Genomic DNA, 26,201 nt, shown 5'->3' on the forward strand with positions numbered 1-26,201 from the left:
CTATAAAGAGCACTGGACCAGAACCCAAAAGTTGGTTTCAGTTTCAACTCTGACACCAGATTTCTGCATTATTAACCAGGTTAAATCAGGTTTTCATTTTTACCATTTGAATGGTTATGACACCATGTAGCCACACTAACCACACTGGGGAAATGTGAGATCAAATGAGTCAATGCATGTTTAGGTAAAAAGTATAAGCACCCCATAGGTCCATGTCAATATGCAGTAAAAATCTTATTACTAAATCTATGATGTATCACTTCTCCTTATGGTGGTTATAAAGAGAGACTCAAATATGTGAGTTCAAGTTGGGGCAGGCAGGTTGCCAATTCAACCTTTTACTCCAGTGCTGAAGCCCACAGTCAACTTCAGTACTGCAGATGAAACACAAGAGGCAAAAAGCAGCACAGGAATGGTTAAAAACACAGGCTTGGGTTTGAACTCTGTCTCCTTAACTAGCCCTGCAATCACAGACACATTCTTTAACTTCTCTGTGCCGCAGATTTCCTATCTGCATGGGACTGTAATTGTTATGAAGACGAAACAAGTTAATACGGGTGAAACACTCTGATGCTTTCAATTAGCGTTAGCTATCAAGGACTGCCCATTATGGCTCAGAATCAAGCTCAGATAATTTTTGGGTTTACTGAAAAATAACGCTTCATATCCTCTTAATTTCCGGTAAATGTAGATCTCAGACTGGGAATAAATAGTCAGTAAAATTTTGTTTACAAAACGACACTGCACCTGCGGTCTGTCAGACACGTATTTTGCACAATGGCGAATAAGTCGGATTGCTTCCATACTTGTGTCTGGGAAAGCTGCATTGCAGGCAAACTCAGACAAACACTTCACTGCATCCTGGAAAGAATCAATGGTCGCTGGAAAGTGTTTTTCAAACACAAGAGCTAAAAAGAGGGAAAAATGTATCAAAGTAATTATAATGTCAATTATTCTGAATTGCATCAAAAAATACATCAACCTGGTACACAGCAGGTACTATATCGACAGTTGTTGGGTGAGTATACAAAATTATGTTTAATCTCTCTTTATCTCAGTTTCTTAATCTATAAAATGAGAATTACAATATCCACAGGATAGTTGTAAGCACTAAAATAAAATAATGTAAGTAAAAATGCTTAATTCAAATAAGCACTCAAATAATAACTATGATAATGTCATTATTCTTTATGTTGATGTTGGTCATCATTATAATCTTCCAGATAGGTATAACTTATATTTTTAATATTTTATTCTCCCTCAAAGTCAAAGTGTAGTGGGTATAAACAAAGACTTTGTCTTAAGGCTCCCTAGCTTTGAATATCAGCTCTATCACTAGTTCTGTGCCCTTAGGAAAATTACTTAACCTCACTGGGCCCGAGTTTCCCAATCTATGTATTAAAGAGGGGTGACATTAAAGATACTTATCTCATAGTTGTGAAGAATGAAGAAAATACATGCAAAGTACTTACAGGGCTTGTCATATAGTAAATGTCCAATAAACGTTAACTATAATAATATATTCATCATTTACTTTGCTATGTAGGCAAAACTTGAAAACCATAATAGACCTACAACCTTATATACTTGAATTATCTTCTGAACAGATTATAGTTTCATTCATTCATTCCTTTTTTTTTTCTTTTAACTTAAACACAGTTAAAAGAAATACTCACTGACAATGTGCCCTGTTGTTTGGAATGCAAGTTCCACTATGCTTTCATCTTGATCAGATGCAGCTAGATGAAATACAGAGAAAATGTTCTTCCATCCAGACCGAATGTTAGCAGCTTGAGAATTCACCATCTGTGCTATACATCGCACAACCATATCTCGAATGGTTGGAGACCTAAAATATTAATTTAATTTCTTGAATAAGCATATAGATAAAACATCAGTTTTCTTTCCCTTTTTCTGTTTTTCTCCCTGCACTGAAAAATAATAAAGTATATTTTGATATTAAGCAATTCAACAAATATAATACCTGTTCCGTTTCATTATATGTTCAAAAGGTCTTAAGAAATCCTTCTGGAATCTGAAATTAGCAAGCTCCCCTTTCTCTAAGAACTTCATTGACAATTGTCTCAAGGAGTCTACTGCAAAAATAGCTACGTCTTCATTAGGATTACAGCCAACCTGCAATGGCAATAGAAATACAGGGTGTTAATGTCAGCGGTGAAAATATAATTTTTTATTTTTGTTTTAAAAATAGTGTATCATTAATAGTGTATGTAAGTAAATCCTAAGATTCTTTATAAAAGCACTAATTGCTAATAATATTTCTCAATAAGAAAAACATTATTTTAACTAAATCCTTAAAACCTAGAGCTAAAGAAAAAACAGAACTCAAAGGGTTTTCTAAATTTAATCTTAAAAAAATTGCTTGGAAAGAAAAATTCTCAATTAGATTATGATAAGAAAATTTTACACAATGAAAAATAACATAAATGTAAGCAAATCCTATAATTATTTAAATACCTTATTAAAATGATCTCCAATAACTTCCCAAATTCGAGACCATTGCAATCTTATTCTTCCCATGTTGTAATATGATATTTCTACTATTTTTTGTAGACTAAACATTCTTGGATGTGTAGTGGAAAGTAATTCATCCATAGATACAGCACAGAGCCAACGGACAAAATCCACTATAATATAAATAGATTTACAATTTTTTAGCTTAATGTTCAAGTCTTTTAGCCAAACAACCAGTTTATAAGTGAAATAAATGTACATACTTACCAATAGCATTTCCATCTAGCCTTGTAGACCCTGTAAATATTCTAAAGGAACAGAACAACCCCATGATTAAAAAATGTATAGCCTGAAAAAAACATGTATAGTCTCACATCTATTATTACATCAATTCAAATGTGGCTACTTTTATCTGTTTTAAAGGAACTAAAGAAATCAGGTAGTCAAATGAAAATTTTTATTATCCTATACTTTAGAAACTATAATTTGATGTTCCTCCCTCTAACCTTCTTCATTCAGTAATATATTAAAGAATATATGGTTTTAATTTTATTAGTAAATTTACAAAAACTAGTTATCTTATGAGACTCAGAATAAGAAAAATATTAATTTGTAAAACTAATAATTGGTACACTATAAAACAGAAAATTTTTCAATCTTTTCCTGATTATCTATTAACATTAACAAAGTTTTAAAATGAAAAATTCTACTTAATTTCTACAAGTAATGTATGTTTGATTAGAAAATTCATTTATGTTACGTTACAAGCGATTTAACAGAACCTTACAAAGAGTCTCCATCAGTTTAACCAAGAAGTAGCTGACTGACTTTTCTCAGGGCATTCAAATACTTAGTGTTAAGCTATGCTGTCCAGCTTTGCCCAGACTTCTTCACTGAGTTCTGTTTCTGTGTTTCAAAGTTTCATAAAAGACTTCAGCATAAACATATTAGCCCTCTTTTTTAATGTCTGCATTTTTATCCATGCACTCAGTGGGTTTATAACCAAGGGTTTGAATATGACTTCCAGAATGAAATGACATTCCTCAATTTAAAATAAACACCGTAAGATCTGCATGGTAAAGAAGAAAACTTAAAGGCAGGAGCAGGTCAATATTAAACTTAGAAATAAAAGTAATCACAACAGTAACAGCTACCAATAATCACAAGGTGGGTATTATCCTGGCTGCTTAATATATCCATTCAAAATAATAACCAATATCCTGGGACATAGGTACCATTATACTCTCAATTTTATGGAAATTTCCTAAAAGTATTAAAACTAATAAGTGCTAGAGCCAAGATTCAAACCAGGACAGCCTGACTCCAGAGGCCACCTTCTTTTTTTTTCTTTTTTTTAAAATATATTTTATTGATTTTTTACAGAGAGGAAGAGAGAGGGATAGAGTGTTAGAAACATCGATGAGAGAGAAACATCAATCAGCTGCCTCCTGCACACCTCCTGCTGGGGATGTGCCCGCAACCAAAGTACATGCCCTTGACCGGAATCGAACCTGGAACCCTTGAGTCCCCAGGCCGACGCTCTGTCCACTGAGCCAAACCGGTCAGGGCCAGAGGCCACCTTCTTAACCACGGAGCTACATTGCCCCACACTTACTTGAGCAAAACGTAATTTAAACATTTTAAATATATTCTAGTTTTTTCCTGCATCCATAATATAAATGTTCTGAGTATATTATTTTTAAGATTAAAACAATATCATGTTGCTTTAATCTTAGTGCCCTTGAATGCCTACCTATGTGTTCTGGCAATGAGTAACAAAAACAAGACTGGAAAAACTACTTAGAAACTAATAACACGGTAACTCAGAATCTGACCTCCTGCTAAAGGAGTACCTTGAGATTTCCCATACTGCTCTTCTCAAGAGAACAAAATAATTCAAAGATCTGGCTAAAAACACAATCTGGGAGAAAATATAAGAGTAATAGGGCCCCATTGAATTCAGTGATTTGACTGGATCCAGATATTAACATATACAAAGCTTTCACATGAACAAACAATGAAAATTGCTAGACTATGCATTATATGTGTCAATTAGCCAATTTATCAAACTACAGGTATCCCCAAGGAGCAATGTAAAAAAACAAAACAAAACAACAACCCACACCAAAACCAGAGTCAAAACTAAATAGTATAGGAGAAACAAATGAAACAACAACAAAAAATGTTTAACTGAGAAAGAGGCAAGTGGCAAAAGTTGAAGGGGTAAAGAATAGAAACAGAAATGGAGATTATATATAACTAGAGGGGATATATGCAACTCTGAATGCAGTGAAATAATGGAGAACAAAGGCCACAGAGGGGTTGCAGCAGCAATTAGATGGGTCCTGTAGACCCAGGTGATGATGGAAGGCAGTGGAAGCATGCATTCTGGGAAAGCGCATTCAGATGCCTACTCACTTTGGTAGCCTCTGAGAGGTGCCCTATTTCTAGTAATGCTTCGCTAAACATAAGTGATAGAAGCACAGTGGTCTGTGGAGGCATTTAAAATTAAGCCTTAATATACTAAGGCAGGAGAAAAAAAGCTGTTTCACAAAATCAGCCTATGAAATAGATTCTAAAGTCTCTGTAGGAAAAGCAAAGGACAGTAGTATGAGGATCTTGTGTGCTAATATTAAAAGACATGTCCGGAGGTGTGAGTAGAAAAATAAATTTGATATATTACTGATTCATCCATATCATGATAGTAATACAGCAATGCCAAAAAAAAAAAAAGATTGACCAAACTTGCAGATTCAAGATTTAAAAAACATTAAGCTGTATGAAACACACAGGCTAAGTAAATTACTATATATGTAAAAAGTTTTCACAGTGAAATATCTGAGGTAACATTTATTTCTTTTATCTACCTGAAAGATATTTTTGAGCAAATTAAGTGGGGGATGAGCTGTATATATTTTCTGAATAGTGACAATGTTTCAAAGTATGAGATGAGCCAGTTTTACAAAGCTAGATCTGATGTGCTTCAAAAACCATGGTATTAATTAACTGTGTTTTTTTTTTTTTAACTTTTAGAGATAAACCATGCTGGGACAAAAATCCATTCCTGCATAGTTTAGGATACCTATAAAATTGGTCTAGTTTAGCAATGGCTAGCAAATTCTACCCTAGCAAATCCTAGAGGATCGGGTACTCCATATTAAAATGCACAATATTCTCCTAAATTCTAATGGATTCCTAAGACTACAAAAGTAGAGATAATTAGGATATATTATCATTAAAAACTTGAAGGTTTTTAATAGAATCAGCAATTTTTCTGTTAAGATACAGAAGCTATAAATAATTAAGCAAAGAATTATTATTTTTATTTTCAATTTTAGTTCCTATACTTGTCCGAAGAGATTTTTCAGAACAATAGGCCTAAGAGTAGGAAAATGACTGTTTTTGCTGGATAAGTACAGTTTTCAAGGATGATACCTGATAATATTTCACCACTGTCTTGAATTCCAGGGCAATCTCAGTTAGCTTATAGACTAGAGTCCAAATATTACATATGAATATAACCTCATCTGAGAAGAAATTCAGAAGAAATGTAATGAAAAAATGAAATGCACCACACAAGAATAATATAATCTTATACTATATCAAAGATGTAGCTTTTGTTTTCATTATAAGCTAAAATTTAAATACTGAGTTTTTATATAAAATTGGACATTAATTTTATGTTTGCAGAAGACTTTGGTGATGATGAGTTTGAGAGGACAAAGTACTAATAGTACTTTTGCTAGGATACCTGTGAAACAGTATAAATTATTAAAACAGACAAGCATATTATCTGTTCAAATGAGTGACATGTCTACCTATAACAAACAATGGATAGTTGAATAAATCATAATGAGGTATGCTCATATAAAGTATATTATGGAAACAGAAATAGTAGGTAAAATGTTGACTCTTGCCTGAAGAGATTCCCATGACAGTGAAGGTGATTTTCTGGAAAGCAAGAAAACCACTTGGAAAAAAGCTACCCTGATAGCAGAAAGGCAGACATTACACTGCTTTGAAGTTGCACATGCAGGTAGAGAGGTTTAGAGTGCACACTCAAGATATGCTGCTTGACTGTACGTCTTAGCTCCATTCCCCAAAACTCTCTATGAATGAAACAGTCATCAAAATAATGAAGACCCAGTTAGCCTGGTTGTGGAATGAGCAAGTTATTTAATTTCCCCACGTCTCAGTTTCCTTATCTGTAAATTGAGGACAATAATACTCATCTAATGAGGCTACTTAAAGGATTAAACTAATAATACAGGTAAAGCACTTTGAAATATACCAACCATGTGGTAAACCTTCTAATTATATAGTGGGTATATCAGTGGTTCTCAACCTTCCTAATGCTGCGACCCTTTAATACAGTTACTCATGTTGTGGTGACCCCCAATTTCATTGTTACAAATTGAACATAATTAAAGCATAGTGATTAATCACAAAAACAATATGTAATTATATATGTGTTTTCGGATGGTCTTAGGCGACCCCTGTGAAAGGGTCATTCGACCCCCAAAGGGGTCGCGACCCACAGGTTGAGAACCGCCGGTATAGATGATACACAATCTTTCTTCATCCTTCCCAAGAAAAATGCAAATAACCTCCTTCCCCTAACAAAAAAGATTGCAAGTGGACATTAAGAATTATTTTCAAGGATAAAAGTTCCAGGGAGTACTTCCAGGGTCAGTAGCCTGGAACACTCTAGTTCTGTCTGTACTTAGAGCAAAAAGTTTTATCTGATGCAAAATAAAATAATGGATCAGCATGAGTCTCAAAGCACCAAAACAAACAAACAAACAAACAGTACATATTACATTTATATTTTTGAAAGTTTCCATAAAAAGTGGCAAAGAAAAAAAAATTTAAATGTCAGCCGAAACCGGTTTGGCTCAGTGGATAGAGCGTCGGCCTGCGGACTGAAGGGTCCCAGGTTCGATTCCGGTCAAGGGCATGTACCTGGGTTGCAGGCATATCCCCAATGGGAGATGTGCAGGAGGCAGCTGATCAATGTTTCTCTCTCATCGATGTTTCTAACTCTCTATCTCTCTCCCTTTCTCTCTGTAAAAAAATCAATAAAATATATTTTTTTAAAAAAATTTAAATGACAGATTTGTAAAATGTTAAGTTTCAATTTGGGGGGCATTCATCTGGTAAAAACTAATATTAAAAAAAAAAACAACACCACACCACTAAATGTTCTATATACTAGAAATTTTAAAAATCTGAAACTAAATATTACCATAGTAAAATAAACCAGAGTATGGTTTTTCTTTTAGAAAACAAACTAAAAATGAGGACTACCTGGTAATGTCTATAATATACCAATTTCCAAGTTCTTTCCAAAGAAGCTTATAATGAGAATTGCCAGCAAATCCCTTCATTTTACCCCTAATGCAGTCCTCTATCAGAAAGAGAAAGTACACTCTGTTTCCCAATAGGGATAATAAGGGGAATGTTTTCTATACAGGAAATCAAACATTTGTGTTCTTTTTCATCAAGGTTACTATTTGCCTAATGCCCACTAATATCTACTAAAACTTACATTATCATACTGTTTCTTTCCTATATTCTGTAATAGCCGTGGGCAAACTATGGCCCACGGGCCGGATCCGGCCTGTTTGAAATGAATAAAACTATTGAAAAAAAAGGCCGTACCCTTTTATGTAATGATGTTTACTTTGAATTTATATTAGTTCACACAAACACTCCATCCATGCTTTTGTTCCGGGCCTCCGGTCCAGTTTAAGAACCCATTGTGGCCCTCGAGTCAAAAAGTTTGCCCACCCCTGTTCTATAACCTAAAATGCAAAAGTATGTGCTTCATCATTTAAATCACATCATATTACAATACAGTCTTACATTACTTAACGAAATTTTTTTGGCAATAAAATTTTCTGTTTACTACTGTGCACAAAAAATCTAAATGCTACAGAATTAAACCAGTTTCATTTGAAAAGGGAATAAAGTGAATACCTTACCTATCTACAGCAACAACAACACTTTGAGAACTGGTTTCTCCAATGGATTCCTGAATACTTGCTATCTGCTTCCAGTCCACATTTCCTCCAACTACCACACATAAAAGAGAGTTATTTCAGTTTGAAAGTAAGTCTGAATGCTGGAAGAACACACTTAGAGTTCTAAAATACATTTCTGAAATCAGTTATTTTCCTAATGAAAGAAAGAATGCTTTGGTTGAACAATTCGTTTGGCATCAGTGACCTTTATCAAGGCAAAATGTGCTTAATGAGCTATACTAATTAGTACACAGACATGGTTATAAAGATGTAAATTGTGTTTGCAAAAATTACACAAATTAGGGCCACTGAGAATTTAGAGCACAAATTAATGACATTAGGCATAATTACTCTTAGTGTTTAAGAAAGACAGTACTAGTTCAGGTTCCAATGATCCCTCTAAGGATGACTCCCAACTCCCCATAATCAGATCTCCCCTGTCATTTAATCTCCAGTCCCTGTTTATAAATGCTAATTGAAAATTATAACTATATGTTCTAACATCCTCTTATTCAAAAGAAGAATTTATTTTCCCCAAAAAACTGGTTCCATATGTCATACAGCAGAACAACAACTTCCCCAAGTTTTCAAACTCTTAACCTTACAATCATCTTCAAGATCTTTCCAGTAGTCACTAAATCTTTCTTTTGACCTGTTTTCATATCATTCATTAATTTTCATTCCTACTCAGTTAAGATGCTTATAATTTCAGGCCCAGATAATTGAAAGTTTCCTGAATGCTTTCCTTGCTGCTAATTTCTCCCCTCTTAAATCTCTCCTTCATTCTCTTGCCAGATTAACTTTCCTAAATCACCAGCTTCATTTTGCTTACTTTACTTTCAGGATAAAGTATAAACTTTTCAACACAGCACTTAAGGCAGTTCCCTTCAACACTCTAGAGCAGCCGTGGGCAAACTATGGCCCGCGGGCCAGATCCGGCCCGTTCGGCTGTTCTATCCGGCCAGCGGAGCCGAAAGAGTGGAGGGTTCTCTTGCTCTCCCCTCCGCTCCTTCACCAGCAGCAGTGTTAACATGTATTAGTTCACACAAACACTCCATCCTTGCTTTTGTTCCTGCCCTCCGGTCCAGTTTAAGAACCCATTGTGGTCCTCGAGTCAAAAAGTTTGCCCACCCCTGATCTAGAGTCTCTAGACAATATAGCATCTCTATTCAGGGCATTCCCTCAACTATCTAAAACCCTAACTAGTTTGAGTTCCCAATGAAGGATTCCTCTCCACTGCTCTCATCTTCCTCTGAACTTAGCATTTACTTATAGAAGTACTACTCAAATCAGAATTTCTTCCATATAGTTTCATATAAATTACTTTGGTTGTGTTAATATTGCCTTCTCAGCCAGATAAAAAGATCCCTAAGGTTAGGAACCAAGACATAAACATTATTTTTTGTATCCCCCTACACTTCACTCAATATTAAGTGCAAAGCAGATGCTCAATAAATACTGTTGACTTGACTGACCAGATACTCAATAAATGCCTTTAAGAATGGAAACATAATAGATGACATTATTTAAACTAGCTGGACTCAATTCTATTCTAGCAACCGAACAAAGTAAAAAAGATGTCCTGTCCTCAGAGTTAACAATTTACCAGGAGAGACACCACTTACAACCAACTTTAATACAATGTAATGATTACTTCATGACTGAAGCAAACTAATTATATATAATACAAGTTTTGCTAAATATATTTAATTTTGATGGGATAAAGGAGAATGGGGATGTTAACTCATGGGAAGGTTTCAAATATGAAATATTAATTTAAGTTGGACCCAGAAGGATGATCATGTGGGAAAGGAGACAAGAGGAAAAGCAATTCAGGTAGAAGGAGCAGCATATATAATGTACTGGAAGTGTGCAAGTGGATCAATCAGATAAATATATACCCAGCCGTATCACCTTGGCTAAAATGAAATACTTAGTACATTAATAAATTGTGCATAATTTATATTGGTGCATAACTTACTTGGTGCAAAAATTAATACTTGGTATATAAACTAATACTTGGTGCATTATTAAATGCTGTTAATAAAGGATATTAATTTATTTAAACACACACACACAGACTAAACCAACTTGATTGTCTGTTCTATATCATCTAGCCTTAATTCTGACTACAGCATCCTGCTGAAGAAAGCATCTGTTGTCTGGATAGGTGACAGGGCACAGATGTACAGGGGATTAACCAATGAGATGGCCTGAAAGGCGAGCTCTGCCTAACAGGCCAAGTCAAAAGACTGGCTCTCTCTTGGATGTAGACGCAAAAATGAGAGACCTGATCTATCAGGAGTGAGTGGAAAATGGGGCAGGCTAAAAGAAGTAGATAATATAAGAGAAAGCCTAGATAAAGAATGAAAGAGGTAGAAGAGTATGGTTGGTTACTTGAATGGCTTGGAAGTCTGACATTTTTATTTCACTTCCAGATCCCAAAAAGTGTGTATTTTTCTGTAAATGCACTTCTCCTGAAAGAGTAAGGCAGGCCATCTCATATCCTTGCAACCTAAATGGCACAACGGCACAGTGATCAAATTAATTTTAATTCACTTCCAAATATACTAATAGTAAATGCTATCAGCATGCATTATTTATTGTTTGATTAAACTTTTAGGAGATAAAAACTTCACTATTTTATTTTTAGTGTAACCTACTTCTGTTGCTTGGCAAAACTGAGCCTTGGCAATTTGTACCTGTCATTATTTTGGCCTTCCCACACTTCTTAGTTCTTAATAAAAAAAAAAAAAAAAAAAAAAAAAAGGCCCTTCAAAAGCTTTTGAATCAATCATTGCACGTTCATTTCACTTGCCTGTAAACATTTTTCATCTGTATCTTGTGCTATTTCTGGAGTAATTATAGTTCTGATGTTCCAAGTCAGACTTCCAGATTATATAAGTCACCATGCAGGTGCTCAGGCAGTTCTAAATCCTGCTGCTGGGTCACCAAGTTATTAGGTCTACAACTGCATCACCCAGAACCACAGCATCTAAGATACAACTGAGGTACAGACTGCACTGCTGGCTGACACAGTTGGATAACCACTGGGCACTAACTGTCCCAGTCCAACTTGAAGCCACATATGGTCCTGGTCTTTACTTCTTTCCCTATGGATCGTTTTCCAAGCTTGAAATTCTTTTGGATTTCCTAAGAATTTTTACTGCAAGCAACAACAGAGAAATCACTAAGAGATAAAAATAGAAATTTTCCAGAAATATAATGTTACAGTACAAAGCTTTAAAAGGTAAATACTCCTAGATCTCAGGTGTATTCCTTCTTGCTAAGTCATGTCTCTAGATTTCTTGGTTAAAGTGGGGTGGGAAATAAGGACAGACAATAATCCAGAAACCATTAATAGATTTGCCTACATACCAAATCCATTTATATATATTCTTATTTAATCCTAACAACTCTATTAGTAGATATTACCATTAGTTTGAAAAGATGAAACCAAAGCTCAGAGAATTAGTTACTTGCACACAGTCAGGAAGAAATTTGTAGAATTCAAACCCAAAAGTATAGTATTCAAAGTGAAAGACAGTCTAAACTTTGCCTCTTCCCTGATGAAACTTTTTTCCATTTATGACTAAAAATGCATGGCCTTTGGCCCTCCTGTATCCATTAATATTTTCCTTTTTTTCTATCTGGTTAAATCTGGAAGTTCCTGGCCAGACTAAGCACATGGGAAACCATGGGAAAGTTTCCATAGTAGCAGAAGCATTTAAGTAGGTCTGCACAGTATCTTTAAAAAACCTGAATGTGCGTGCTTTCTCCAATTGCCCTTACTATTTACAATCTTATACAAGCCTTCACTCATTTAAGTTACCTACTTAGTCTTAAAAGCAATAACTTTAAACTACCTTTCTTCTACCCCCAACTATGAGATTAAGACTAAACCTCATTTAATGTTGCCAACTATTTCAGGCAAAAAAGACTTAGTTCTCTATACATTCATCTTGTTTTTCCTCAGAACGATAGCCAATGGGCATTTTATCATATCCCTCCAATTATATTTCATTCCTACAATAAAGTTACTTAGATTGAACGAGTTAAACAATTTTTGATACTTCATAGAAATAATTTGTAAAATGCTCACCCAGGCCTAGCCCCACAAATTCATCAGGAGCCTGATCCTTCGTTCCAGTAAGAGATCCTTCTCTGCCTCGCACTGTTCCAGAAATGTATCGAGGTTTCACTCCAGTTCCTATAAGTTGTGCAAGCTCCAACTGACTGATGCACTTCAGAATCTTAATTTTAAAAAAGAAGAAAAAACTTAATTCCATGTTAAAAATGTTTGCAAATATATTTAAATGTTTGCAGCCAGGATTTAAACTTAGGCCCGCGGGAACCAGTGGACCTCTGCACCGCTGCAGCCTGGCCTTACCCTCCAGGTCATCAGGCTCCAGCCGCTGTTCTCGCGTTGATCACGCACAGTATGAAGCAGTGCTCAAAGCCGCAGGCGGCCAGGGAGGAGCCTGAGCCCGGGCTGGGCACCCTGCTGCTCCCACTCATCCTGGCCACATTGAGCCTGCTGCCACTAGTGCGTGTAGAGGTAGTGTCCACGGGAGAGGACCATACAGCTGCACTCCCCAGCCGTCAGCCCAGCGTCTGGTGCCCATCTGCAAGCTAAGCGGCACTCCCACTGTGAGAGCGCACTGACCTTCAGGGGGCATCTCCTGTGTTAAACATCTGCCCCCTGGTGGTCAGTGCACGTCATAGCTACTGGCCAGTCATCTGGTCTTCTGGTTGCTTAGGCTTTTATACATATAGATTATAAAAAGCTATCTGTATCTACCCCGAATGTACTTAATTTTCTCCCCAAACACTTAGGCATGTCAGTGATAAAATATTTAGCTCATTTTATAAATCAAATTACAAAACTAAAAACAGAGAAAGTGCTTATACCTCATGCCATGAATTTCCTAAATAATTTCCATCTGTATGAGCCACTGTGATAAGCGTTTTTATTGTGTCAATGTTCTTCTGTTTCATTTCAGTAATACCAGAACTCACTGTGAGTAAGGTAAATCTTGCTAATGCCTGAACATATGCATCTCTTTCCAGCTATAAAAAAGAGAAAAGTACACTTGACATGGTTGTCAACACAACAGTGATCCTTAATTCCCTAATGACAAACTGTTTACTTGTTTAGTAAGTTTTTAACTGACAAATCATAACTTATATACAATACCTCAAACGAGAGTGTTTTTTTTAAGATAAATGAGACAGAAAATTTCTAAAATACAAAGGTGAAGGTGTCAAATCAAGATGAGATTTTATTAATAAATTCATATAGTAGAAAAACATTCACTGAATATTTGTTTCATCGCTTCTCGGCCTTTTGGCTAAGATCAAGTGTGAATATTTGTTTCAAGTACTGTGTGAACTAGCAGAAACCTTATTTATAAACTTGCTCACTTTTTCATTACAAGTAGACTGTGCTTTTTAAGTCCTATCATTCATAATAAAATATAAAAGTTTTAAAAAAAGAAAGCAAGCTTTGACTACATTTATTATCAGACAAAGCATATAAATTACTAGGAGGGGCTATCTTCATGAAAATTATGTACTATATACCTGGTTTTCTTAAACTTGTTCTGAGGGGTAAGACATATACACACACATACACACACATATATATATGAAACAGTTTATTCTTGTATTATTATTTATTAATTATTGTATTATTCTCTATATGAACAATTATAAACCTACTATCTGTATATAAAATATGAAAATATATGTGATTCAAAAAGAACTTGCAACATATTTATTTAAATAAGATATCAAAATTAACATATAGGAATTCAAAGTCTTGGGGAAGAATTGCAAACCGAAGTTACTATGAATTTTAGGCACATCAGTATAGAACTACTCTGTCATAGATTCTCAGATTCCTAAATATTAAGATTTAAATTACATCATAAACTTGAAATTAGTTTCTCCTAAGTCAAACATAGAAAAATAACTTAAACTATAGTAATGGCATAAGTAGACTGACTACAAAGGCAAATTTCTTTATTACCTGAATGCTGAAAATGCATGCAATTCTGATTGCACATCTTATACCTTCCAGGCAAAGAGAAGCTACTTCAGTATCATCACAGTCTTGTAGACCCACACTGAATGCAGCCAGAAAAGGTGTCCAAGCCAACTAGGAAAATTAAAATTTAAAATATATCATGTATATCAAGTGTTAATTAAAAATTATGATAATACTACATTCATAGTTCTCAAGGCTTTCAGACAATAAATAACTTGAAGTTCTGAAAAAAAAGCAATAAATTTCTTAGCATAGCTATTTGGAAAGCTTTCTTAGACAAAAGGAAAAAAACCGATTTAATGCAGCCTGGTCTTAAATAAATAAAAGAATAAGATCATAAATTCAGTAGAAGGCCTTACGAATATTTTAAGTGCAGCATTTATAAATTATTCACATCAATAAAATGGGATAATCAATATTCAAAAATGGTATCACTTATACCCCTGACTTGAGAACTCATCTCTCTCTGCAAGCTTTTTCCCTTGCAATATCATGGGCTTTTTATTTCCAAGAAAATCCTTTAGCATTTTCTACTTGCAGCAATTCTATTACTTTCTTTACTTTAAACATGCTCCCTGAACATCATTTAGCCTTTTTTTTTTTTTCCCCCAGTCAAATACTTTACATTGACATGTCAGCGATAAGCCTGGACAATACTTTAAAAATATAGTTCAATAAAATATTTCTTCATTATAGACAGTGAAAGCCAACAAACACTAAATTTTACTATAAAAACTGAATACCTACTTTTAATGGAAAAGAAAAAAAAAAGAGCTACCCTTTGACTGCTGAACATGCTAATGTCAAAACACAGAGAGATTAGTGTGTGCGTGTATGACTTTGACATGTCTGATGTGAGAGTATTTGCTTTTAATAAGTCGTCATGAAGCAAAACTATAAACCATATAGCCATACAGATGAAAAAATGTTTATATGAGTGTGCTATAGAAATGACAACTAAAATGTTTAAAAGATCTAAAAAGTTTTTAGCATTATGAAGGAAAACACAACACTTTGCTTGTAACAGCAGAAAGTTTAGAAATAAAGTGTATAATCCCTAACAAATAACATAAACCACAGTACCTAACTTCAAGTCTTAGCTTTGCCACTTATTTAATCTTTCTGAAACTAAGTTTCCTCCTGTTTAATAACTGGTCTATCACTGTGAAGAGAAGCTTTGGGCAGCATATGAAGTGCAGAACTTTTAAAATACAAAGTACTACATGGAAGTAATAAATGACACATTCCACTAGAAACCCTGTATAACATTTTATGGAAGTATATGGTCCATAAGCCAGTAAAAAATGTTTAACTCTATCAGAAATTAAATTCAATGATTTCTCCAATCAAATCACACTGAATAATATCCAGGGACAGTGAAATTAAATTGCCCACTCATAATTGTATAAACCTTTACAGAATACAACTTGCCAATTGTAGAAAGATTCCTAGTAATGTGTGTATCCCTTCATAGTATAATGCACTCTAGGAATCTCTCATTTATTCCTTGACCCAGTCAGTGCTTATTATTGAGCACTGGCTACAAGTGAGCAACTGTGCCAGACACTGGGAAAAGTGAACAGAACAGATGTAGTCCCTTGCCTCGTGGCGCTTAAAGTACAGCCAAGAGGCGTACCAGCCTAACATTTTAATACACATATTAACATAAATGTACAAATACAAATGGTTATAAATACAATGAAGGAAAAGAACAGCATGTAATGAACAGGGACCTAATTTGAATTAGAGGGGTCAGAGCAAAACTTTCTGAAAAGGTAGCATTATAAGTGGAAACTACACAGGCAAAGAAAGAGCATTCCAGACACAGGACACAGCTTATAAGAATGCTCCGGAGAGAAAATAATTTAGGACATTCTAGAAGCCTAGAGAATGCCAGTGTGACTGCAGCACAGGAAGAGACAGAAGAAACAGAAGAGTTCTAGCAAAGAGTTTGGAAAGGCAGGTGGTCTCTAGACCCTCTCCGTGTGCTAATTTCACCAAGTGTCATGCAAAGTCAGTGAAGAGCCTTAAGGAAGAAGGTGAAACTGCATTTTTTCTTTTATAAAGATCACTCTGGCTTCTGTAAATGGATAAGAGTGCACATAAGGACACTACAGTATTAAGAGTGAGAAGTGAGGGTGTCTGAAGAGAACAATGGCAGTGCTTAGAGGATGTTTAAATAAACTATAACTAATCCATATCATAAAACGTATTGACAAATTCTTAATGATACAGGGAAATAGTTATGTGAGAAACTGCAAGATAAAAAATTCTATACATAATACGATCACAACAGTTTAAGATAAAAAGGTAGTATATTAACAAAAGGTTTTTTCTGAATGGCTGAATTATGGCTAGATCCTTATTTTGCTTTTTTCTGCCTCCCCCTTTACAAAAACATTTGAAAAACAAAAGAAGGGTATAATATTATTCAAAACAGAAAAGCTGACTTATAAAATATATTTTATAATAAAGAAAAAGTGTTTATAACATTTCAACATGATTTTCTATTATTATTCCAAAAGATAAAGCCAGTTATACACCACTATTCCTTTTAACATTACCTCCTTAGCCCCCCTCCTATTCTATAATTCTCCATCAACTTTTAGAAGTATAACTCTCACTTAGACCTTGAAGTAGGGGTAAAAGTAATTATAAAATTTTACACCTAAAAGGAAGCACAGAAATCTTGTAGTCATTTTCACAACCCATACATATGTATAGTGAAGTCTGCATTAGAATTTAAATTATGATCTTTAGCTTCCACAGACCATCTTAACCACACAAACTGCAATGTACTTTACCCATTTTCCCTTTCCAAATTTAACTAGACTCCCCTCCACTTCCTACGATCCTTGCGATGCACTGCTTACTCATTCTAGAATTTGGAGAAAGGGTAGAAAAAAAGAACAGGAAATGAAAAAGGAATGAGAAATCACATTTTAAAGAACCAGTACCATTCTTAGTAGATCAACCTATAAAAATAAACAATGCTTCTTTCTATTCCTTACTCTTTTTTTCTGGGCTCCAGGCAAATCAGAACCCTCCTATTATATTAGTTCCTAGGCCAGAAGCACTGAAAGAGACCAAGCAGCTCAATGAAGATCCTTTGGAATTTTAGGTAACTCCAAAGTTACCTAAAGTTTGAAATAAAACTTATTTAGAGAAAACCAGGTGAAGGATTAATGATCATTCTTTGAACTTTTTCTATTCTTAATATCACACAGCTATTAATTCCTAATAGTGCATACATTTGTCATTCTCTTTAAGAATACATTTTGTATTTGCCATGTCCTAAATAACATGGCTTTTTGGTTCGATGTCTACACCAATGGGATATGTCATTATATGTAAATGTCTACTGCCACCAAAAGTTACTAGTAACTCTTACCTTAAACATGGGTCTCACATGCTCCAAATGCGTTGCACTTGTAAAAGGTGCTTGAACATGGCTCACGGCTTCCATGAGTGCTTTAGCTGTCTTAGCCATCTGTTCCATTTCTAAGTTATACAGAAGTCTTCTTTGTTTTTCATTGGCTACATCTGAAACAACCACCATTAGCATTTAAAATAGGAAGCATTTAAAAATGTTATTTTGATGTTTTATTACAAAACAATAATTACCACCAATATACTAATTAAAAATAGTCCTAAGAAGTCAGACACAAACGGTCACATACTGTATGATTAGACGCATATGAAATATCCAGAACAGGTAAATCCATAGGAACAGAAAACAGACTGGGATAACCAGGGCCTAAGGAATGGGAGGGAACCTGAAGTAACTGCTTATTCGAACAGGGTTTTATTTTGGGGTGATGAAAATGTTTCAGAACTAGATAGTGGTGGTGGTTGCACAACAGGTGAATGGATCAAACGCCACTGAAGTGTTCACTTCAAAATGGTTAATTTTTAAAAACATTTTTTCTAAAACATTGATTTTAGAGAGAGAGAGAGGGAAAGAGAGAAACATCAATGTGAGAGACACTTGAAGCAGCTGCCTCCTACACAAGTCACCCAACTGGATGACTGACCCCACAACCTGGTATGTGCCCTGACAGGAATCAAACCCACCACCAGCTTTTGGTGTACGAGATGATGCTCCAACCAACAGAGCCACACCAGCCAGGAGAAAATGGTTCATTTTATATTAAATGAATTTCACCCCAATAATGAAAAGTGCAAAAATCCTGCACTAAGAGTCAGGGATAAGTAGAAAACCTATGAAGAGGGAAGAGAATACATACAAACCTGGGACAGGAAAAGAGATGTAAGAAGAAATGGCATCTTTGAATAGTATCTCCTGAGTTAACAAGAAAACAATGGCCCTGACACTCCAGGATGATTTAGGATTTCAGAACACCACCATCTCCCTCCCATATCTAGCTCTCTAATTTGCTACCACCACATACGAAACAGGCCATAGAAAGAGGGATGTGAAGATGTTAAAATAGGTTTGAGGAAGAAAACAATCAGAGAACTGGCATCAACTCAGGTGTAAAATGAACTCTTGATCAATATACTTAATGTTACAAGCAGAACTGAAGCCAACACACCCAGGTAAACTGCTGCTTGGTACTGAACTGCAATAAGAGTCAAGGATGCCTAGTACAACCTCTGGCTTTGCCACTATTTGGGTTTTAGATGTAGCGATTTAATAAAAATTTTTACATTAGGCAAACTCAGCTCATAAATTCTAAAACTCTGAGTTTCTTAACCTCTGCACTTTAGTTTCCTCATTTATAAAATGAGGATGAACTTACTAAAATTCTTTAGGATCATTCCTCATACTACTCCAAAAGATAAGGCCAGTATGCTCCACTCTTCCTTTTAAAATCATCTCCCTAGCCCCCAACTCTCATCTTGTAATTCTTCATCAGCTTCTACAAATACTTACATCACATAGGCCTTTTTGCTTCTCTTCTGTCAACAGAATTTTGCTAGTGTAGCTTGCTCTGTTAAATAAAACCTGAGAGTTCATTTCTAAGTGGAAAAGCTCAGAAAGGAAGGTGTCCTCTTTCCATATTACTGTTATATTCTTAAGCCACATCACAGGTCTCATTCCTGTAATCAGATTTTAGCTCTCATTTCATCACCATTATCTACATGTACAGAAAGTCTAGAATGGAGCCAGGCCCACAGCTGGCCCCTAATGCTGGTTAGATCTAGGAACTCTACAGTGATACAATTTGTGGCACATCTGAAGTAGTGATTTCCAACTCCACAGCTATCTCACAATCCTAACCTTCCCCATATCCTTGAATCACCCCTACTTTCAGCTTGTTTATCTATGATGATATATGAAGAGATATAAATATGCTGCTTGTAGCTGATAAGGAGGCAGAAGCAAAGATTAAGAATTGAAGTCTGACTACTGGGGTTTCCTGACCAATCTCTGACCTCCAAATCTGTGCTGAGATTAACTGCTAAATGGACACGTGTATATTAAACATACACTAATCCATGCATATTATGTAGCATTTTTCCATTTGTTATTGACCAGAGCTACCTTTCTTCAGCAAATGAGAAAAAATACAATCATATCAGCAAATGCTATATAGTATATAAATACTATCACTAGAATAAATACTCTAACCTAAGTGAAGAACTCTTTCAAGTACCCATATTTTTCCACCTGAGCAATCAGGATTCAAATAATTTGGATACCTACTTTGCTTACTTGATTTTGTAGGGATTGCTAATTCTTTCGTTTCTTTCAATGATATCTTTTTGCCAGCTATTTCATTGTAGATGGCTGATAGATACTCTTCAGGAAGGTCTTTACTGTCATTGATACCTCTATTCATCTTAATGTACTGTTCCTTTGTCATTTTATTTTTAACCTAGAAATGAAAAGCGATTATAATTCCTAAAAATTAACATAAAAATTTCACCCATATTTTAAGAATTTAAATACTCTTATAAGAGAATTTATAAATACTTGCAAGGCAAGAAGTGAAAAATATTCAACAAAACACACATTAAAATAAAAAATTCATAGAAAATGACAGCAATGTAGGAAAAAACCCATCCTGGCATATGCTAATTCAACTTGCTCTAATATACACATGAATCAAAGCCAGTTGTTACTAATGATAAAGATTAAGACAAAAATATGTGTTCTAAATATACCTCAAATTTTAAAAAAATTTGCTGACACACTATATATAAAAGGTAATTTAACTGTAAATATTCTAGGTGAAAAAGAAACATAAATGACTTGTTAAAATTCACCTATATTTTAACTTTGAAAACAATTAAGAATGAGAAGAATTCATTTTAGGGATTCTTTTAAAGTACTCTCTTTTTCTATTTTTTATTTTTATTGATTTCAGAGAGGAAGGAAGAGGGAAAGAGATACAAACATCAATGATGAGAGACAATCATTCATTGGGTGCCTCCTGCACACCCCCTATTAGGGATCGAGCCTGCAACCCAGGCATATGCCCTTGAACCTGGGACCCTTCAGTACGCAGGCCGACGCTGGATCCACTGAGTCAAACTTCTTAGGGCTAAAGTGTTCTTTAAAAATGATGTCATTTGTTACAGTTCATATAGTCTTAAAGTGTATATTATATGGGGTCATAATTATGGGTTCAATTTTCTAACCAGCAACTTAGCTTTGTAGGAACCCATAAGCACAGCGGCATGCTGCATATCAGCACATGATGCCAGCAGTCTGACAGGAGCCACATGACAATAAGCTACCACTGCCAGACCAGCACGTGTCCTACAGACAGAAACTAGTGCAATCAAGACAGGACACTGTTCCCAAGATTTAACACTCCCTAACTGACATGTGTCCAGAAACTTTTAACAATCTGATACTATGTAAGGCAGTTTTAATATTTCTTTAAAATAACTTTCATGAGAAGGTACATATGTATAGGAAGACATGACACAGATGCACATAACATTGATAATTCATTTATAGAACCAAATTCTTTAAAAATACAACATTCTAAAAACAAAGGGAGGTAGTGTAAAACATAATTCTACTTTTGGTTTAGACAGAAAAACCAGATAAGAAACTCTAATATATAGAGACAGAGTCATAGATAGAGAGCAGGCAGACAGCTGGGGGACAGTGGAAGGGGGGGGGGGGTGAAGGATGTTGGGGGTGTGTGGAGGGATTTAGCAAAAAAGAAAAAAAAAGAGAGAACTTATGAACATGGACAACAATGCAGTGATAGTGGGGTCTAGGGGTGGAGGAGGGAGGGCATAAATGATGATGGGAAAAATAAAAAGATATCCAAGTAAGTCTTTAAATGTAGACTGCCTTATAAACCCATGGGAAAAGTGTTGTGCTAGACAACGAAAACCCTAAAAGTGGGCTGCTTTTACTACACTGTCAGTAATATGAGAAAGGAATATTTAAATGTGTAAACTCTTAAATTCTATATAAAGGTCTATATAAAATCAAGTAATTCTGGTAAATGCACAGTTGTTGAATTCTGATGTTTAAAACTAGGAACAACTCTGTATGGTATCCACAACCCTGTAATTCTCCCATTATACATTTGGTATATACTTTCCAAATCAACCCTGCTTTAAACATCTCAAAATATACACACACACACACAATCCCTGTATTGCCAAGCTTAATCTCAAACTAAATAGATTTTAATTTTTCAATACACCTCAGATTAAGAAAAAGCATATAGTTTATTTCACATCCTAAAAATAGTAAATATCATATGCTGCATTATTCCTAAAAAGTACAAATAAATTTTTGGAAATAGATTAATTTATAAAGGTAATTTTCCCCAAGGATACCCAAGCATGTTTTTGAAAACTAAGCATAAAATACCTAAAATGTTTAAAATAAGTGTTTGCAAATGAACATCAGAAATCAAGTTATATTCCTTAACATTTAAAAAGGAATTATAAATGTTATGAGGAAAATAAAATTTGAATACTCCCTGAATACCTGTTATTTTATTATTTACTTATTGCTTGTTTGTTTTTGTTTTCCACTGATTTTTAAAGAGAGTGGAAGAGAGAGAGGGGAAGCAGAGAGAAACATCAATGCGAGAGAAACACATTGATTGGTTGCCTCCTTCAGGTGCCCAGACCAGTGCCTGGGCCGGGAAGGAGCCTGCAACCAAGGTACATGCCTTTGACTGGAATCGAACCTGGGACCCTTTGGTCCGCAGGCTGATGCTCTATCCACTGAGCCAAACTGACTAGGGCAGTGATGGCGAACCTATGACATGTGTGTCAGAGGTGACACGCGAACTCATTTCTTTTGGTTGGTTTTTCTTTGTTAAATGGCATTTAAATATATAAAATAAATATCAAAAATATAAGTCTTTGTTTTACTATGGTTGCAAATATCAAAACATTTCTATATGTGACACGGCACCAGAGTTAAGTTAAGGTTTTTCAAAATGCTGACACACCGAGCTCAAAAGGTTCGCCACCCCTGGACTAGGGCATGGATACCTGATATTTTAAAAGTACTGTTAATTTTTCTGTGTACTGGTATTGGGATTATGTTTAAATAGAATACGTCTCTTTCAGAGATATATAATGAAATAAATATAGATGAGATGATATGATACTTGGGATTTGCTTCCAAATGATCTGTGAAAGAAAGGGGGATATAAATAGAACAAAATTGACCATAAGTTGATAACTGTGGAAGCTGGGTGACAGGCACAGGAAGAATCACTATACTAATCACTCTAATGTTTAAGTTTAAAATGTAAAAAAAAAAAGAAGACAGTTTATATATAGTGTTTTATCATGTTGCAATTAAGTATAGGCAGAAGAACCATATCACATTCTTAGATTAAAATTTACCTTAAGCTTTATACAGCTGTTAATCTTGAGACAGACAAATATAGATCTATCTTACAGATATCTAAAAGTCTAATTAGAATAACTACCAGAAACTGCATTTGTAAATGTATACTACATTAAATTAAACCAATCACTAAACTGGGGTATTTGACTAAACAACATTAAAATTTCAACTATCACTTATTAAATTCAAAAGAACTCAGAGTACTTAATTTGCATTATTTATTATAGAACTGGCTTGGAAGAAAATATACCTGTGGACTGTGAAGATCTGTGGTCAGCATAATGATTGAGTAAGCCAGAACATAAGCAGTATCTGCGCTAGCAAACAGGGTTTGTCTGAAAAAATAAATGTATCATGTTATAAACTTTTATTGTTTTACAGTTTCATTAAATTAGTCACTTCAAACCCCAAAGCACTTTTTAAAAAAAATATATTTTATTGATTTTTTACAGAGAGGAAGGAAGAGGGACAGAGAGCCAGAAACATCGATGAGAGAGTAACACCGATCATCTGCCTCCCGCACACCCCCCACTGGAGATGTGCCCGCAACCAAGGTACATGCCCCTGACCGGAATCGAACCTGAGACCCTTCAGTCCGCCGGACAACGCTCTATCCACTGAGCCAAACCGGTTACGGCCCCAAAGCACTTTTAATTTACTTCTTCAGGATTTATGTTCTATCTCACATTACAATTTTTAAATGGAACTATCTGATTACCTCCCGATCAAAGACAATCTAAGTTTCCTGGAGGTAGAGGATTATGAATCTCCTGATAGTTGGCAACCAGTAAGAATCTGAATCTTGCTTACCCTTGGTTGCATTCTAGGTATCTTGCAGCAAATTTTTCCATCAATCGATCAATTTTCTGAGCTTCCCCTGGAAGACGGAATCCTTCCAGAAACATTCGAAGGGCTGAAACAAAGTCCTTTCCTGAAAAGTCATGTTGGTCCACATATGCATACATGACTTCTTTGTTAAACTTGTCGTTATCTCCCAGGAATTCACCCACTTGAGTCTAAAGAACAAAAGACAAATTGATTTCCTAATGGAACATATGCCAGACAGCCATTTAAAAAGCAAAAAAATCCATAAGACCCACGGTTTTTGACTATAGGTTTAACTACTTCAAACATGAAGCTATAAGTTAAACATACTGAATGTGTTTATATATATATAAAAAAAAATCAAGATATACTTTTGAGTTTAAAAAATTGAAAAGCAAAATTAAGAATACCTACAGTTATTCTTTAAGTTTTACTTGCATACTTGGGAGGGCAACAATACATATCATTATTAACTTAAAAAGAAATTTTATAGAAAAGGTTAGAATGAACTAAAATGGTACTCTTACAGAGTCTAATCTTTCCTCTTGATGTAAGAATTGAGCAATATCTTCAGGTGTAGTGCCAAGCATCCCTTGTTCTTGGAGGTACTGTATTCCTCTCTTTGGTTTCTTATTAAACCTAGATGATATTAAAGTTAATAACGACATCATAAATAGAAAACGATTTGTATTCCTGGAAAAGACCTTAGTAAATTGATTTTCTAATAGCATTGAGAAAATAGAAACTTACTTAATATAATCTATGCATGAAAATATAAAAATATTATACTATGCAAAGTTTTCCACCTATTAATTCTAAGTTTCCTGCTTTTAAAGTACAGAACTTGAATTCAGTGACTGTTTTAAGCTATAAACTGACAACATTATTTCCTTTATTAAAAAAGACCTGTAGATACCCAATGTTTTCAAAATAAAGTCCAAATTGATGATTGGACTGCCACATAAAACCTTTCTTAATATAGCTCATTCATTTTTCATCCCCTCATCTCATCTACTCCCACATACCCTGTCTCATTCCCTAAACACCATGCATTTGCGGCCCATTTCCTCTGCATGCCCTTCACCTGCTCCCCTCACTGGGGAACTCTCCTTCATGCTTAAAGATCCAATTTAAATGTCACCTCTTTCTTTCCAAATCATTTACTTTCTACTTTTATTGTACCAATAATTACTTTGGTACTTCATCACCTGTCACCTGGGTATTATTGCAAGCATTCTTAGATGGTATCCCTATCTCTTGTTTTGTTCACATTCTAATCCATCCTTCAGGCTGCTGGCAAGTCATCTTTCCAAAAGAGGAAATCGGCTGCTGCTGCTCTCTGCTTAAAATCCTTCAATAGTATGCCAATGCCAGGAGGTACAAGACAAAACTCCTTTCCATGGCAAATAAGGCCTTCGGTAATCTGGATCCAACTCAATGCTTTCATCTCACCTCCTGCTACATGCTTCCCCCTCACAACCTTCCCTCCCCCTACACACCTTGCTTAACAATAGTCCCCAAATGTTCTCCCTTTTTTCTCCGAGCTGTTGCATACCTCATTCTCTCTCTGAAATGTCCTTCCCTGTTCTGTCCGCCTAATGATTTCCTAGAAAGTCCTAATTCAACCATCATCAGGTACACAAATTAAAATCAAACATTTTCACTGAGATAAACATAATCTTTGCTCTACAGAAGCTCTTATTCTAAAGTAAGAAACATGATTTTCAAAAATTACAATAGTAAAAGTGCAACAAATAATGTGTTCATTATTTATAAGAAGATAGCACAGAATAAGTGACTAATTTACAAAGACGGTCATGATTTATTTTCAGGGCAAGGTGACTGTGGAACTGAGCTTTGAGGAATAATCACATCTTTCATAAAGAGTAAGAAAAAACATCCTAGAGTGAAATAGGTCAGACTAATACATGAAAGCATAAAACAGCAAAATAAATAGTTCAGCATTGGTGGAGCAATGAAGTGAGAAAAAGAAGTGGCAGGTGATAAAGTTTAGAGTTCG

The 26,201-nt window shown here is 35.0% G+C and overlaps 1 protein-coding gene across 1 annotated transcript in view; it reads right to left on the reverse strand.

The window, feature by feature from the left end:
• The window catches only part of ARFGEF1 (ARF guanine nucleotide exchange factor 1), a 100,334-nt gene that overhangs the window by 18,187 nt on the left and 55,946 nt on the right, over positions 1 to 26,201 (reverse strand). The window contains exons 15-28 of the mRNA XM_081111628.1: positions 24,709 to 24,820; positions 24,167 to 24,372; positions 23,607 to 23,691; positions 20,219 to 20,390; positions 17,939 to 18,090; positions 14,530 to 14,658; positions 13,410 to 13,568; positions 12,601 to 12,751; positions 8,460 to 8,550; positions 2,743 to 2,783; positions 2,479 to 2,648; positions 1,985 to 2,136; positions 1,677 to 1,849; positions 748 to 908 (exon numbers count right to left, since the gene is read on the reverse strand). Coding sequence (XP_080967754.1) covers positions 748 to 908; positions 1,677 to 1,849; positions 1,985 to 2,136; positions 2,479 to 2,648; positions 2,743 to 2,783; positions 8,460 to 8,550; positions 12,601 to 12,751; positions 13,410 to 13,568; positions 14,530 to 14,658; positions 17,939 to 18,090; positions 20,219 to 20,390; positions 23,607 to 23,691; positions 24,167 to 24,372; positions 24,709 to 24,820 — 1,954 coding nt within the window. The remainder of the gene's footprint in view (positions 1 to 747; positions 909 to 1,676; positions 1,850 to 1,984; positions 2,137 to 2,478; positions 2,649 to 2,742; positions 2,784 to 8,459; positions 8,551 to 12,600; positions 12,752 to 13,409; positions 13,569 to 14,529; positions 14,659 to 17,938; positions 18,091 to 20,218; positions 20,391 to 23,606; positions 23,692 to 24,166; positions 24,373 to 24,708; positions 24,821 to 26,201) is intronic.

Source organism: Myotis nattereri (genome assembly GCF_964212035.1).
Source record: "Myotis nattereri genome assembly, chromosome: 17".
Classification (NCBI taxonomy): Eukaryota; Metazoa; Chordata; class Mammalia; order Chiroptera; family Vespertilionidae; genus Myotis; species Myotis nattereri.